The sequence below is a fragment of the Poecilia reticulata genome, linkage group LG3 (assembly GCF_000633615.1).
Source record: "Poecilia reticulata strain Guanapo linkage group LG3, Guppy_female_1.0+MT, whole genome shotgun sequence".
NCBI lineage: Eukaryota > Metazoa > Chordata > Actinopteri > Cyprinodontiformes > Poeciliidae > Poecilia > Poecilia reticulata.
The window spans coordinates 8,256,848-8,274,396 of record NC_024333.1 but is presented as its reverse complement, the minus strand read 5'-3'; the positions used below and the strand labels follow the sequence as shown (position 1 = coordinate 8,274,396).

Genomic DNA, 17,549 nt, shown 5'->3' with positions numbered 1-17,549 from the left:
ACTTTTTTACTTTTACTTAAGTAAAATGTTAATGTGGTACTTTGACTTTTACTTAAGTACATTTTTGTCTGTGTATTTGTACTTTTACTTAAGTAAATTTTTTGAGTACTTTCTCCACCACTGGCAAAAAGTAATTTTCTCAAATGCATCTTTATTCACAGAGCAATGAAAGACGGATCTCTCTACCATTAACTCTAGTTAAAGTTGAACAGAAGTCAGTTTTTAAAAATAAGTCTAAAAGCTTTTTAGGAGCAAGATATTTATAATTCAAATGGTCAATTATTATAGACTTTATGTATTTATCAACTTTTTGTATGACTTATAATTAATGTTTTATTGCTATTAATCTGTCATCCATTATATATTTGATTGACTTTTTCTTGTTTGGTGTTTTAACGGTGGACCTCAGGAAGAGGAGCTGCTAATGGACATTATTCCTGCTAATATTGCAACATTTTTAACACTTTTGTCATATTACAACAACAAGCATCAATGTATTCCATTCAATTCAAGTGTATTTAATTAAGTAAGCAATGTTTCATGATAAAAACCAACGTTTGCAGGGATCCCTGAGTTTTGTTGCAGGACATTAATGAACAAACAGCATCATGACGACTGGTGTTTAACATCCCTGGTTTAATAGCTACAATGGTCTAGTCAAAACCCTTATATCACTGAGCTCTGAAAAAAATCATCTTCACACATTCCTTTCAGTAAATCCAGTTTTTGTGTTGGAGCTATTTTGCCGAGAAGAATCACGAAAACGCTCAGAACCTGCAGATGTTCTGCTATAGACATAAAATCCCTACAGGTGGTTTTTGCACCAAAACTGGCAAAAACATGCAGTTTTCCTTCCACTTCCCAATAACACAATACTTACTGTTTGGTCAGTCGTATGAAATTCCAATTTAATTCAGGGAGGTTTGCAAAGTGCCAAAGAGTGAAAGATTCATGGGGGCATTAGTACTTCTGTAAGGCGTAGTAGGTGTACAGCGACCTAATATGTTTGCACAGTGGAGTTGCGTTATTTATGTTCAAAAAGGTTCTGAACATATTTAACAAAATTACAATTTTAAAACCATCCAAATGGATGTTTATCTTTTTTCACTGCACACATTATTGACGTGTCATAGTTAAAAATCCATCCATCATTGTTCAGTTTTTAGGGGGCATGGTGCCTAAAAACAGGTCAGCAGATCCAACACAGAGCCAAACAAACGGAGCTGGAGGCGATTTTTAAAAAAAATCTCCACTTAATATGACGAACATGTTGTTCAGACTGTGTGGGGAAACCGAGATAGCAATTGTTTCTGCGTGTTTCATTTCAGGTTTTTTATTGAAAGGAACATAACTCACTCACACATGAAGAGTGTTATCGGTTGTAGCGTGCTTGTCACATTTGTTTGGTCTTAATAAATACAGTAAGGTCACCGTCTTCGCGCTGCGTCTGCGGTTTGTCTCAGACGAGCCTCTCCATGGAGGAGGGAAGCTCCGGTAACCTTGTTGTGAATTCCTCTGTGGTCAGACTGGATCCATCAGGATTTCATTATGCCACAGAGGATTGTAAACAATGCTCGACTCGACTCCACTCCTGCTCTGTGTGCCGATCGGACCGTCGCTGCTTGACAGACCCCTTTTTTGTTTTGCTTTTTCTTCGGGAACTTATTCTTATCGTTTGCTTTTTCCGTCTCTGTTTCTGTTTGATCCTTGTAAGAGTTTTGAAACGCCCTGAACTAACGGGATTTTCCTCCTGCTGTCTTTAAGTAGCACCTACCGTGTAAACGACTTCCTGGGGTTAAATCCAGAGAATACAGCAGGTTATTGCCTTGTTTATGCTAAATCCATAATTCAAAGCCTTTACAAAGTGTAGATCTGTAAAACAGCTTGTGGAGACATTTCTGACTTACTGACACACCTCAATTAATTAGAAAATTACCAAAAAGCCTTTTTATAACAACAATCCATTTCCAAAAGGAATGACTGTAGAATATTAGCATTCAGTATATAGAGAGTGAAAACTTCAGGCATTTATCTTTATTTATTTGGATGCTTTCGACTTAGAGCCGATGAAAACCCCAAATTCAACTTCAGAAATTTAAATATGACAAAAACAAAACATAAATGTTATCTTGTGACCGACACAATCATGAGGAAGACTGCTGGCTCTCCTTTAGACATCCGATGGATGGAGGGTAGCCAATAAAGTGTCATTGTGAAAGAACCTGGTTGTTCACAAAAGGATGTATCCAAGCATATTAATGGAACATTCAGTGGAAGGAAAAAGTATTTTTAAAATACCAAGCCAAGAGATGAGAGCTGAGTTAAGCCACTCCTGAACCAGACATTTAGAGGTGGATGTAAAATGTGTAACGTACTAGAAAATGATGAACATAAAATCTGAAGGGAGAGTAGAAAAGGATCCAGGATTCAAACTGAGGACCAGTGAAAAGCCTCCACAGTCAGTGGTGATTTGAGAAACCGGTCGTCTGCTGGTCTTATATGGCTGTTCAGTACGTAGACATGCCTTTCAAAAGGCTGACCTCTCTGTAGTGTGTTTTTAACTGGACTTCTGCAATATTTGAATATCCTGATAAAATAAATGCTGGTTTTTATTAGCTGCATAAATCTTCAAAATGGTAAGTAATCGCTTGACGTGCATTGCTTTGTCATGAATACGAGTCTCACTTTTTGAGTGAAGTTACTGAAATTAGTTAACTTCTCAACTTCTTATCTACTTCAATTTGATGCATTTTTGTATCTGCAGGGTTTTAGAAAGAATAATGTTTATTGTTTCATTGTTGCAGGTGTTGTTTCGCCTGGAGTTCGAGTTCAGTCGTGCCGTCTTCCTGGACCACCTCAGAGTTCTGCTGGAGGCCACCAGGTACAAACTGCACACTTTCTCTATGCCAAGGGATCTTTTCTAAACATCGTTTTCCACATTCACGAAAGACAAAAGCTGTGCACTCGCTCTCTCTACAGCGACGGCGAAGAAGTGAACAGGGCTGATAATGTTAATGACATTTATTACTCACTGAGCTATGAGGGAGACCTTCTCTTCACCAGGTTTGTCAAATTCCTTAACTTCTCACCAAACAGGTGACTTTGCTGAAGTTATTGCTGTTATTTATTTATACTTGGGGAAATACAGAATATAATTGCTAAGTTCAAGTGAAAATGGAATGTAAACTTAAACAAAAAGAAAATACTTAAAACTGTGGGGTGCCTCTGTTTACTTTTACTGCTTGCATCAAAAGGGGCTCGAACCCGACGCGCTACGAGATCAAACCAGAGCTCTCGCTGGAGGAGCCCGGAGTTATCGGCCCTCCTTTCAACTTCACATTCCAGGTGAGAAGGAAATTGTTTATCACCCGGTTATTTTTAATGTGTCATACAGGACACAAACGCTGCCTGGAAACAATTTACACCATTCACCTCTCTTTCTCTCTGTGTGGCTCTCAGATTCAGAACCTTGGGTATTTCCCGGTTAGAGATCTGCAGCTAAACATCGAGATTCCAGAAATGACAAAGAACGGGAACCAGCTCCTGCAGATTTTTGACTTCTATATCGACGAGGTGAGTTCACAGCCTGGAAGTGAATACGTTTCATTTAAAATGCAATTACTTATGAACCCCAACAGATTTAAGTTTGGTTTCAAACACTCACACTTTCTTGCAAAAAAGATTGATTCATTTTGATAAATAGCTTAATACTAAAGATTTTTAAAAAGTATCCTTTGGGTTTTTTGTTGCCTTTTCACTCATTTTTAACTGCAGATTCTATTTTAATGTTAAAAATTTGACTCTGTCCCATGAATCAGAAATTTTCCCTATTTTATTTTATTTTTTTCACGCCTTCGCTCCTTTTTCAAGGCGAGTCCCACAGAGTTATATCAACTTAAAATGTACAACACCTATCTGCCGGATGCTGCATCTCTCAGGACCTTTGCTGTCTTTGAAGAAGTTTTGAACAACATGACTTTATAGATTGATTTAGATCAACCTCTGTTATGTCTGACCCTGGTTTAGCTGATTTGTTCAAACACTTTTCAACATGGAGCCATGATCACCAGATCGAATGACAGGCCAGAACAAAACATCTATGGTGACAATTGATCGTGGCCACTATAAAAGATCACAAATTGCACTCTGGTTCTTTGAAAGCAAATCATAAAGAAAAAGGGATGACTTATAATTTTGCACCCTCTAATTTATCTGGTAGGCATTGTTTTTTTTGGGRGGGGGGGGGGGGATCTACATCAAATCAAAATACCAGGAACATTCCAAATGTTTCTAATTTCCACAAAATAGACCATGGAACTATTAAATCTGAATTGTGTGTCTTAATGAATGCATTATTCAGTGAATGATTTCTGTATGACTAGATGAGGTTAAAATGCAATTCAGAGTTTAAAAAAGTCAACATAGCCCCTGAGTTTATCCAACCTGTGAATCAGACCCCAGTTTTAATGTTGTGGATTAACTCCAGTTGATTTATGTCGCACCAATTCAGAGTAAATATCTCCAGGTCTGCATTTAGCTGTTCTTCCAGTGTTTACACAGCGCCTACCGCAGAGAGGCCCGCCCTGGTCAAAAAGTCATATCCTCCATAACAAAATACACCACTGGCTGCTCTTTGATTATGTTTTAGTTTGTAACGTTCCAAGATGCCAATGCTTGGATGTGACTGGAATCAAAAAAAAAAAAAAAAGAAAGAAAGAAAGAAGAAAAATGCAGAACTGGATGAAAAAAAAAAAGTTTATTGTAAACAAACATTTCAGGATACAAGTTCATTAATGATATAAGAAGGCATCTTTACTTTATCGTCCCCTCCCTCAGAGAGACGGCACGCGCTGCTTACCACCTCAGCACATCGCGCTGAGCAGAGCTTCTCCAGAGGATCTGTCCCGCTTCTCACGCTTGGTAAAGTAAAAAAAAAAGAGAGAACGACGATAAACTGCAACCACAAATAATAGCATTCAGCTTTGTCATCACCCTTAAATTTGTTTCTCCACTCAGAACCAGTCCAACACGCTCAGCCTGCCAATCCAGTGCACGGTCAATATAGCCTCCCACAGAGACATCGGAGTTCGAATCACCGGAGCGCTAAGGATAGACACGTTACACGCAGTGAGCTCTAACCTCCAGACACGCATTCCGTAAACGCAGCTCGCTAAATCGCTGTGCGGCTCGCTGTTTGCTGTTTTACCTCTCGTGTGAGACGTGGCGGTAAAATAGTGGCCGCATGCTTTGATTTTTGTCTCCAGCTGAAGTTTAAAGTCCTGGAACTGATAACGAGTGCCTCGGTGGAGCTCCCCTCCGCCAGCCCCACGTTCCTACATGAAGAAAAGCCTGTCAGACATGTGAGTCAACAACAACTACTGCTGCTGGAAACGGCTCCTGCCCCGGGTTTGACCCGATCCGAAACTGGCTTCTTAAAAACATCCGACTACGATCAGAGCATTTGCCTCTTTTTTGTTTGTTTGTTTGTTTGTTTGTTTCTTCTGTTTCAGAAAAGCAGCCTTTAAAACCATTTTCAAAAGAAAGCAATATCTATTTTTGTCATTGACACATTTTACTGACTGAACATTAAATGTAACAATAACAATAAGGAGCATAGACACAGGTAGGTGTAGCCACTCTATGAATGTCCCTGTTGGAGTGAATTTGCTTTGTGGTGCTGAGGGACCGAAAGGACCAGCAGCAGCATTGTCCAGGTCTGAACTCAAATGTTGAACTTTGCTGCCATCTACTGGTCATTAATCATTGTCACGCTCCATTTGCTCTGCATGCTCATTAAAGCAACAGTAAATATTTTTCCACATAAACAGGGGTAATGGGTGTATAATGACATTATTTGAAATTCATGATTCGTGGAGAGTGCAAATCATTAACATTTAAAAGCGCTGAATCAAATGTCTACAACAGTCCTTTGGTGTGTGTGTGTGTGGGGGGGTGTGCGTGTGTGTGTGTTTAAATAACGATCAGCATTGGACAATATTTCTCTTTAGCAAGAACGTAACTTTTATTAGCAGAAGTGTCGCCCTCACTTCTCAGTCCTGACTAACATCTATTATCTTTCATAGATTGCCGTCAAACATTCCTAATGTTACATCTCATATTGTATCATGCACACGACACTAAGAAATATTTATATTGATCACATAACGAAGCATCAAGACACCGTAATGTATATGAACCTGAGTGTTTTTCAGCAAAGTGACATGTTTCTGATGCTGTTTGACAGATAATCCTGGAGATCAGGAAGGAGGGAGATTACAGAATCCCTACCTGGATTATTGTTGGCAGCACACTGGGAGGGCTCTTATTGTTAGCTCTTCTCAGCCTGGCTCTGTGGAAGGTAAGCTTCTCTTCTCGTGTCCCGCTTTACCTCTTCTCATCAACTTTTCAGCGTGCTTCATGAAAAGAAACACTTGTGTTTGCATGCATTAAAAAAGAATAATAATATGAGAGAAATAGTGGTTTAAATTGAGTCCTTCGTGCTACTTTGTGCTCATTGTTTTTGCGTAAAACGTTTGTTCCCTCGAAAACATCCCGAAATCGGTTCGCACCCAACGCCACGACAAAGTTTGCATGACGTAGCAGTGATGTGTGTTTCCAGCACGGAGTCATAACCTTATTTCTTCATGTGACCGATCGTCTGTGCAGCTCGGCTTCTTCCGGAGACAGAAACGGAAAGACAAGGAGGAGCAGGAGGCCAACGGCAAAGTAGCCGAGGAGCGGTAACGCAGGCTGAGTGAGTCCTGCAGACGCCTTTCCCACAGGGGACGAGACACTCAGGGACCACCTCGACGCCCCCACACCCCTCTCCCACCTCGCCGCTCCCCGGCCCCGCAGTGGCTGTTCACACAGACAGGACGGCATTATCCGCTGATGCAAGGCTTTATTCAGTGCACTGGACCCGTCCCGCGTCCCCAGCCTCTCTGACCCTCGAGTCAGCACTGTCGCACTCACTCAGCATTCTTGCACTGGTACAACATCGGTCCCACTTTTTTTTTTTCTCCGTATTCCACTGCCTGTGGTGTCGTCCCTCCACAGATCTTGGAGCTGTGGTGGTATTTTTCTTCCTGGCTTCCTTTAAAAAAAAAAATGAAAAAAAAAACGAATAGAACTGTTTATATTCATTTGGTTCGACGTTTTTATGGCTATTTCTTATTTGTGCGTATTTATTGTGCGAAGAAAAAAAAGTCTGTGCCTAATAAAACACCTCATGGGTGGCTCTCCACCCAACCAATGCTGTCAAGGCATTACACAGTAATAATCTGCATTGTTTAGTTGTCAGAATCTATGAAAGAAGAAATGATATGCACCATGTTTAGCTTTCAGATGCTTTTCTTTACTTCTAGAAAAGGACGCTCCCAAATCCTACTTCCTCAAACACAAGATGCTCTTTAAAGAATTTCGATGCACTTTTTTGTTTTTGACATTGTACAAAATTAACTTGAAGTTGTAAATAAACAAGTACCTTTTTAAATTCAATTTCAGTATTACATTTTTTTTACGATATTTTCACATTATATATAGCATTCCTTTTTTTAAGTTAAGCAAAAAAAAAAAGTGTGCTACAGAATGATCACAGTATGAGACGGTTTCATGCCTTTTATTGTGCACTGCATCAGAGCAAAAGGTGTGCATGAAATACTAACTTATAAGCAGATATTACAAATAGGAATACAGAAGACGCATATGAATCCATGTGTTTCGTTGACGTGATGTGGAAAGCTGTAATGTGGTCAAAAATTAAACGTGGTTGATGTTTATTTTTTTGTCTTGATTGGTAATATAATGAGTTTCTGACAGGAAATGTTACCCTCACATCATTTCTGTTATTAAAAGTTGTACCTGTTGCTGTACAATTTGAAGGAAAAGCAAAGAATAAATTGTTGTGGAAATGGATTTGTTTTTTTTCTTTTTAAAGCGTTATCACAATGTTCTGCTAATTACCAACTTAAAAGTCTAACTCATTTTAAAACTTTTACAACATGATAAGAGAATATTGCTGTTTTTAATCAAGGTAACTGATGTCCGGAGATTATTTCCGAACAACTTTACAACAGACCAATTCTATAGCATAGTTGCAAGTCTTTCATATTTTAACCTAAAACTATAAAAACTCACGGAAACTTGTGTTATTCTTTTTGTGTTGAGAAAGCTCTGAAATGACCTTACATATGTTATCAGTATCATTTAAGATATACTTTAAGTAACTCAATTTTCATTTCATAAATAAATCCATGGCTTCATATTTGTTCAAATTTGTTACAAACCCTGTTTATAGAAGATGGATCAAGCATGGAAGTTGAACCAAGTATACTGCCTTGCAAAAGTATTCAAACCCTTTTGGAATTTTTTTTTATGTTTTATTTATTTATTTTTAGCAATCTGTCACATCACAACCTTAAAATACATCCATCCTATTCTATTGGGATTCTATAATAAAGTAATACATTTTCAAATATTTTTGCTAGTAAAATCTAGAAGATTGATGCCCCTAAATGAAGTCGGCACAATTGTAATGTTATCATCACATGGCCATCCTGGGCAAGAAAACACTTCATGAGCACATCATTCCCAAGGTGAAGAGGTACAGCAGGGGCAGCTTAATGCTGTGGGGATGTTTTTCTTCAGCAGTTAATGAAATCTGGTAAGAGTTGATGGGAAGGCAGATGGAGATAAATACAGGACAGCCCCGCTTGATGTAGACTGAAAAATGCTTGGTCCCCCGGGGGGCGGACTGGCATGTGGGACTACCGGGAATTTCCCCAGTGGGGCGACGGGTGAGCGGGTCAGTGGTTTAGCCCAAGGGGAAGCTGTCACGTTCTCACGCAGCACGCTGTTGTTTACACATTGGAGTGGACTTGTAAACACATGGATGAACACAACAGGGTGAGTCAGAGGAACTTGCCCCATAAACCCTGGAAAACAAAAACAAGTAGCATGTGTGGCTCTTATTAAAACCTCAGTAAGCGGAAAAGCCTCGTCCCTGCTTGTGTCATGTAAATTAAATCTTCCCGTTTGCCTCTCACATCCAGCAGCTCTGCCTCATCATGCAGGGCTGGTTCCAGGGAGAAGCAGAATATGATTTGTGGGCCCTCTTCATCACCACCACGAACCGTATTTCAGCATATATTTGATGTAATCTGGGAGAGGGGGGGCCAAATTTAATTGGTTATTTGCTGAGTTGTAATTGTGAACAAACCAAACACAAAGATTAAACTCATAGCATCAGATTGTAGCTAAGGTAACGCAACAATCATGTTATGAAGATTATTATTTGCACTTGGTCTCTTTACCAGACAGATGGCACTGCTAGTAGGTTGGCATTCTTTTATTTTTCTAAAAAATATATATATATTGTTGTCATGACTCAGATATTACACAGCCCTTTACACAACATCAATACACATTTATTTTATAGCCTATGGTTGATGTTGACCCAGGTGAGCCAGAGGGCCGAAAGCTCAGATTTTATACTTAAGTTTATAGTTACATTTTATGTTATAGTTTACCTTATAGGTGAAGTACGTGTTTATATTGCTGCTGTTTATTGGCCGTCTGATAATAAAAAATCTTCAAATCAATTTCTCAAATACGTTTTCTCATAAAATACCAAAGAACTTAAATGAATATACAAGCAAGATGTGTTTGAAAACAACTTGCTCAGTCTTTTCAGTATCTTTTTTGAAAAGATAAATTTCTGAATCAAATAGCTAAAAGTAATGAAAGATGAAAGATGGGCATTTTAATGTGAAAAAACATAATTTGCGTGACTAAAAAAGTCTTTTGGATTCACAAAACTTATCAGAGCTGCCTAGAGCGTCCTTCTTTGTATCTTTCTAAAGTGTTTTTCATCTGAGCACACAGACAGCCATTGATCACAGAGCTATTGTCCTCTAGGGTGTTTGAAAATACCTTTAAAGGAGATCAATCTGGCTATGCTCTGGTGGTACAAACTGGCTAACTCGTTTATTTCACGGCATGATTATCTCCACCCTCTTTAAAAAAAATACTAGAGCATCAATGGTGAGATAAACCAAAAACTCAAAGATGTGCAGGCACCACAGATGGGAAAACTATCTTAAACATGACTTATATACAGTACTTGTTTATTCTTAAATGTTCAAGAAATTAAGGCATCTTCCATAGAATAAAATATCTATGGCAATAATACTGTGACCTAAGACGGAGAGAAAAAAGCTATGTAGTATTCTTCAAAACTTTGGTTTGACCCATCATGTTAAACAGCTAACATTCAATCGAGGACACACTCATGACTCGATTATAAGTAAGGGTGTAAATACTATAGCGTGTGAGTGCTCTTTCCTCAGGGAGGATCTTTGCCGGAGAGCCTGGCAGGCTGGCACACCTGGAGCTGATTCTACCAATCAGCAGGCTGGCGCTGCACGGAGCTGCTGGTTGTTGAACCGATGAACGCTAAAGTTTATCTCGAGAAAGAATCATCTCTCTCGATTTGGAACAACGGTGCTCCATGACACTTGAATGAATTTGGTTCATTTGGATTTGATTTACAACTGGCTTGGTTGTTTTTAATTTCTGTACAATAAAACAGTTTATCTGTGTTTGTATAAGTGGAGTGCTGGCAGTCAACATTTTCCACTTAAATCATTGGAGCCGCTCGATGTCGAAGAGCAGAAGGCTGATCATCTGAACTTCCTGAATATCTGGCAGAGCCTCCGGTTGATTGCCTCCTGCTTAAGTCAAGCAAAAATATCCACAAACCAATGACTGAGAGCTTATGGGCACACTTTTCAGTAGAGCTGTGTTTCAAAATTGACAGTAGGCTACATTCTTATTATTATTACTATTATTGTGTCTCAATATTTGCTCAATTTCTGAGAAACGGATTTCTTTTCATTAGCGATAAACTCAAAATTAGCAGAAATTCCCTTTTTTAAATATATCACCATGTGCTTATTGAATTGATTTAAATCAGTTTTACAGTGTTGCGTTGCTGTGATGAGCATTTCATATTAATTTGGATGTACCTGTATGAAGATGAAGTCTGGCATTTAAATCCACTTTGCTTCTGAAGAGCGCGTTTCGATGCGTTGAGGATTTTGTTGTATTGACCTGCAGCCACCAGTAAGGGGCGGTGTTGACCAAATGCCTCTGTAACTACAGTACATTTAAAAATAAGTCTCCTTTCATTGATTTTATGTATTGGCTGGTGCGTTATTTTGCATGTGATATGAAATGTGTTGAGATTATTGTCTTCAGATTACAAATAACCTATGATGTAAACATTTACTTGGTGTCTACATCAAATATTTTAATGAGGAGTTTAAATAAAACAAGGAGACTGCGATGTGTAGGAAACTTTTGTGTCTTTTTGCCACACAGAAAAAATGCATCATAAGAGTCATTATAATTTACTGGCTTGCCACATTGTTTGCATCTTGTTTTTTTTATGTTGATCTACTTACATAACCCCACAACACAGGCTTTCTTAAATGGATTCAGAAATAATTTTTCTATCAGTTACTAAATACTTTCCAGGTTCTCCTCAGACTCTGATGCTGTGTGTAAATCACTGAGACCTGCAGGTGCACGCACAGAGACGAATTAAATTGTTAATATTACTTTCTTAATCTCAAATAACTATAATAAATCAGGGCAGATTTCAACGGACAGAGTCATTTTTGTGGTGGAAAGCCTGTCTGTGCTGCTGACACCTGCAGAGCAGTTTCACAAGAATACTGCCATCATGAAAACATATTGATCCCCGAGGGCAAGGTTTGTTTTTTTACTGCCACTGAAAATGATACAGTATGCCATACTAAAGATTACAAGAATGAAAATGACCAAAACAACCTCAGAGATGTGGGATAAATCGAAAATATACAACTTAAAATGAATTACCGTAATACGTTTTAATTATTGGTGATGCAGATTACAAGCAACGTGTGCAAATGTTGCAATGAAGTCGCTTAGTAAAAAAAACTGCCGACATCAATGCAACATAAATATACTTTTTGACTGGCAAACTCAAAAAAAGCGACAAACCAGGGTGCAGGTGTGACTTAAACTGACAATTTCAAAGACAGTTGACTCTCAAACGTTCATCTACTTTCTGCATATGAAGTATAAAATGTTCAAACTACATCTCATTTTTACTTTATACCATAAAGGTTTTCTTCTAATCTTTCACGTTTTTAATCCATGTCTTTCAGTCTGTAAGAAGATGCTTGAGGCTAAAAACTCTCTCCACTAGATGTGCATATATATATCATATCTTTGGAGATAAAATATCTGCCATAAGATGTATTAGCCAAGTTGATAATAACCCCAAAAAAGTTTATTTCATCTTAACATCACTTTGTATCTTCACCCGTCTTACTTTAGATATGTTTTTCCATATTCAAAAATGGGAACGAAAAGCTTTACAGGGAACAAAATGCATAAAACTGAGCTCTTCAAAATCGGTGTTAAGTCATCAAAAACAAAATATGCGTTTAGGTTGATATAGGTGCTGGACAGAAATCGAGCTTCTAAGAATACCCAGAAAGCCTGGAGAGAAATGCATCAAGACCACGTTGAAATATTAAAGACATTCTGTCTACTTGGAAGTAAGTGTAGAAATCAAAAGTTGTAAGTCAATATAAAAAGTTCTGCAGACGTCTCACTAACAAAAGCATTCCCTGAGGGCGGCCTGCGGCTGGGTGACGCACGCCGACATGCTATAAAAAGTACTCTGTAACGGTATTAGCTGCACCATACACAAAGCTTTGTCATCCTCCGTTATATCTGCAGCTTTAATTAAACCAAGCTTATTCGGGTTCACTCTTACTAAACGTGTTCCCTCGTTTTAAGAGCTCGTGAAACCCCTTTGTCATTTACACAACCTAAACACACTGAACGGGCAGGTTTCCAGCTGCTTTTTTTTTTTTTTTTTTTTTTGCACTCGTGGAAAAGCAAGAGGAAGAATGGAAAAAACAACCTGACCACAGCATTTTGCGATCTCACAAAACCTCTCGACAGCAACACAAAGGGATGCAGAGGACAAGAAACGCAGATGGAGAAGAGGAGCATCAGCACACAAAGCTGGAAGCCGATAAAGCCGTCTGCATCCAGGTGACCCCCCCTCACCTCCTGGCCTGTGCGGTGGGCAGCTTTCCTCGCTTGTCCATGGAGGGTCTTCACTTGAGCCAAAAGATGACAGATGGACATTTATGAGCCATCTCTCCTCTTAGTTACACATCAGTCCAGCTCAGGTGCCGGGCTGATGAAAATCATTTTTCAACGGTTCTCTTCAATCAAACGCTCCGTTAAGTATTTATTTAAATCAGCATCTGCACTCTGTGCACAAGGAGAGATTGACTGCTTTATATTTGCATTTTTTTTTTACTCACAGGAGGACAACGTTCTCAAACATTTTACCACTAAACAACAAAGTTTTCCAACTACTATCATCTGTGTAGCATTTATGAATGACTGATTTGTGCTTACTCAGTTTGCTGAGAGGTAGAAGAAAACTTTAGTGGTTTGTTTCTATTGCATTTTAGCTTAAAAGTTGAAATATCCAAGTTTGAGGTAAAAAAAACAACTTAAAAGACAGTTTTCATCAGGCAGATTTCTATTTGGGAAAGAGAGCTTCTCACCAACCACCATCTAAAATTCACATATGCACCTTTATTTTGTTTTACTTGTCTGTTTTGTAACTTATTAATTCACACATTTCTTTTAATGAACATGCAGCAGTATTTAAATGCATCAGGTAAGAAAGTCATATTTAAAACAATAGAATATACTTTCTGATGAGGCTCATTTGTCAGATTAAAAGCACCAGTTGAAAATAACTAAGTTGATCAGCAAACCCACTTTTCTGTGTCTTAAAATGATTTTTCTTTCATTGGTCTTTTGTAACTAAATATCATGTTTTTATTGTTAGCACACACAAAAAAATCACAACCAAAATAAAGTCTGGAAATCACCAGTATGAGTAATTATTATATCACTTGGTAATAAAGTTCTTGAAATAAACAAACTTTTCAGAAATATTCAATTGTATTGAGTGAGTCTGTACATTACTAGCCTGTAGTGGTAGTAGCATCTAGCCTGGTCATTAAGCATTTCAATTAGAACATCCATTAAGTCTTTCACTATGTAGCACAGCTTGGTTTCATTTAATGCTGTTTTTACTTCAGAAGTAACTTCATAGCTCACTGTTACCCACTACATGACAGATAATGGGGACAAAGTATCAAAAATAAATATGTTTTACAGCTTAAGGCAGTGATGCTTGGTACAGCATCTGAACCACGTCATTAGTGCTTAAACCTCTTAAAACATTTGCACAATTTACATCCAGAAGCGGTAGAACAAGACTGATTCAAAAACTCTGGCCGATTCTGAAAAGTCATTATTATAATTAAAGACAAATGAAAAATCTATCACAGAATGAAATTAGCTCGGAGCAATAATCAGCCAATTTTTTCTTCTTTTTTTTTCTCTGATGGAAAAGCAATTTATTTACAGTCAGGCTTTACATGGTGAATATCATGGCAAAAACATTTTTATATTTTAGGGTTCGACAGTGAATATCTGCTCCTCTCTCCATGTCATGTCCATGGCTGACCCGTCCTGTCCCAGTCCTTTTGTCACTTATAGCGTGAAAAGATTAATCTCATAGAAAAATCACAGAATGAGTCAACCGTTTTATAGTTTTCACACGCAATGATCATTCCATGTGACTCGTAGTACATAGAATATAGTGATTTTCAGACTTGTGAACACATTACGCACGAGCAATGCCAGCAGACGGAGCAAAGCATAAAAATAAATAAAAGCTTCTTTTTTTTTATTCAGTGGGTGTATGGGATTGGCTTAGAACTTGATGAACCTTTACGGTCTATGATGGACAGCGTGTACTCGGTGTTGTCAATGATCTGGAGGGGCACCACTCCCTGGGTTTCTATGTGCGTAACGGAGCGCGTCGCGCAAGCCTTGCTCTGAGTGGGACTGGAGACTCTCCAAAACAGGCCGCTCAGCATCTTCCTGATCTCCGGCCTCATCAGGCAGTAAAGGATGGGGTTCAAGCAGCTGTTTGTGTGTGCCAAACACACCGTGACCGGGAACACGTACGTGTGCACCGTGTAGTAGGACGTGTCCCAGTTGGCCGCGTTAAATTTCACCAAGACGCCCCAGAAGGTGATGGCGTGGTTTGGCATCCAGCAGCAGAAGAAGGACAAAACGACAATGGCGACAGACTTGGTGACCCTGGATCTCCGTTTGGGGTTGCTGCCGTCCATGCTTTTCCGCCTGACGAAGCGCAGGAGCATCATGTAATTGACACAAACGATGAACATCGGGATGACGAAAGCAATCAGTATTTTCTGGATGTGGTAAAGGGCCAGCCAGTCGTGTCCCTCCGGAAACCTAAGGAGGCACAGCTTTTCTCCGGCGACCACCGTCACAGTGGAGAAGACGGCCGTGGGAGCCGTGGCCGCGGTGGCGGCCAGCCACAGCACCGCGCACACCCACTTGACGCACCGTGACCTTCTGTAGGACCTTTTCTTCAGTGCTGAAGCCACGGAGAGGTAGCGGGTCACGCTCATGGCGGTGAGGAAGAAGACGCTGGCGTACATGTTCATGACGGTGACCGACAGGACGATCTTGCACATCGCGCCTCCAAACGGCCAGCTGAAGTCCAGCGCGGTGTCCACGGCCCAGAAGGGCAGAGTGAGGACGAACTGGAAGTCCGTCACTGCCAAGTTGGTGATGAACACATTTATAGTGGATCTCTTGCGACCCTGTCGCACCCTCATGAGAAAGAACACGAGGAGGTTCCCCACCAAGCCGACGGCGCACACCACCGAGTACACCACCGATATGAATATCCTCAGGACGGCAGAGCCGTCCGCGCTCACGTCGATGTCCTCGAATGTGAACTTGTCATCTCCAGCGGAACTTTGGTTCGGCGCTGCGCTTTGGTTAAAGAGCTCATCCATCTTTAAAGACGCGCAGCACGCAGAACATCCCCATCTGAGAGAGAGAGAGAGAGATTCCGTGCTCCTTCCTCAGCACCCTGTCATCTTCATCGCTTCCCCTTCTGAATGTCAGCTGACCTGGAATCCGCTTTTATACAGGTGTGTCGCTCCGCCGCTGCGCCAGGATTGGTCAACAGAAAGAGAGAGAAGCAGACTGTCCCGCGCTAGAAATGACTGTAGCTCCGTCATTCATTTGCTAAAGATGACAGACATTTACTGGTAGAAACAAAAAGGTGTCATGTTCTTCATTAACGCAAGACGAGCTTGTGACTGGAATCGCTGCGCACTCGGGCTGTGCGTAAAAACAGCCAAACTGATTACTTTAGCGCAGCAACGCCAGAAGAAAATGCAAAAAATTTGGACTCAATACAAGAAATGTTAGCGTGACAAGTGCAACACACAGTAGAGGTTGTGGTAGACAACATTTAAAGGCTTCAGGTTTTACGAGAAGACACGGATCAGTTTAACGATGCACAAGTGAAAACGTCCTAAGTTACCGTTCCACCGCGTGGTTCTCCGGCTGCGCTGCTGCAGAACAGGGTGACCTGCAGAGGGGTGAGGGGTGTGAGGGCAGCTGGAGGGATTAACTCCTCCCTCCCAAACATGGGCAGCATCCATCCGAGCTCACAAGGTCCTACAGGAGCATAGGAACCACCGACCTTCCAGAACCTCTTCATCGCGTTCCACTCAGGCACGACCCCGTACACCTGCACAAACAAAACAAACAAACAAACTAAAGTGCGCCACCCCCCAGCACGGAATTACGTCTGTTTTACATCAGTCAATACAATAATGACCATCTTGACCATATTCAAAATGATTTTTAACTGAGTTTAACTGTATGTGTGGTTTGATTTCCTAAACATTTAGACATTCTCATTGTATTTAAGCTGCTACTGAATTACTCTGAACAGGTATGCATGCTGCATAATAAAATCAAGGTTTGTTTGTCTGTCCTTTCTATCTCCTAATGTCAAACAGCACATATCTGTCTGTCCGTCTGTCTTCATTCCGTTTCTGCTGGCGCTTTGAGTTTTTGGCATCACTCTTCTGGGCAACTTCTGCTTCGTCAGCAACATCATCTGTTAAAGTGCTTTGGTGACAAATGTCACACAAAGGTCTGTTATTATAAATACGCCACATTAGCATACAGTACATTAATCCTGGTATTTTTGAGTGTCCTTACCCAGGTGAAAAAAAAGTATACTTTAGTATACTAAATTTTAACATACTTTAATATACTTTTATCGATGTACTTAAACTGTACTATTTTGGAACAACCAATTTTGTGCCTAGTATACTTTAGTAGTATTTAAATAGTATTAAATTACAACTAATAGTATATTTTAGTATACTATACATACTTTTTTGGAACAACTTCAAGTGTACTTAAAGTATACTTTTTAAATATATTTCAGACCTTTATTATATTTTAAGAATTATTATATTTTAAGTGTAATAATTCTGTCAGAATTATATTAAAAATATATTTTATATACTTCAAATATATTTTAAATATACTAT

General features: G+C 39.6%; 2 protein-coding genes across 7 annotated transcripts in view; one reads left to right on the top strand and one right to left on the bottom strand.

The window, feature by feature from the left end:
* The window catches only part of itga11a (integrin, alpha 11a), a 57,134-nt gene extending 49,220 nt beyond the window's left edge, over positions 1-7,914 (top strand). For all 5 annotated transcript variants that reach the window (XM_008404664.2, XM_008404665.2, XM_008404667.2 and 2 more), the window contains 9 exons: positions 2,805-2,881; positions 2,980-3,063; positions 3,255-3,345; positions 3,460-3,573; positions 4,837-4,920; positions 5,017-5,127; positions 5,265-5,360; positions 6,245-6,358; positions 6,667-7,914. In XM_008404664.2, the coding sequence (XP_008402886.1) occupies positions 2,805-2,881; positions 2,980-3,063; positions 3,255-3,345; positions 3,460-3,573; positions 4,837-4,920; positions 5,017-5,127; positions 5,265-5,360; positions 6,245-6,358; positions 6,667-6,744 (849 nt within the window). In that variant the 3' untranslated portion in view covers positions 6,745-7,914. The remainder of the gene's footprint in view (positions 1-2,804; positions 2,882-2,979; positions 3,064-3,254; positions 3,346-3,459; positions 3,574-4,836; positions 4,921-5,016; positions 5,128-5,264; positions 5,361-6,244; positions 6,359-6,666) is intronic.
* Positions 7,915-13,648: 5,734 nt separating this feature from the next.
* Positions 13,649-17,260, bottom strand: rxfp3.3a2 (relaxin family peptide receptor 3.3a2). Of its 2 annotated transcripts, none has more exons than XM_017303830.1 (3): positions 16,523-17,260; positions 16,104-16,140; positions 13,649-16,020 (listed from the first exon to the last, which is right to left on the bottom strand). In XM_017303830.1, exons 1-3 carry the CDS (start codon positions 16,641-16,643, stop codon positions 14,841-14,843), a joined length of 1,338 nt encoding a protein of 445 aa, XP_017159319.1. In that variant the 5' UTR covers positions 16,644-17,260; the 3' UTR covers positions 13,649-14,840. The 2 variants fall into 2 exon arrangements, with proteins under 2 accessions (XP_017159319.1, XP_017159320.1); XM_017303831.1 differs by having other exon boundaries at positions 16,104-16,221; positions 16,523-16,613.
* Positions 17,261-17,549: the final 289 nt, after the last annotated feature.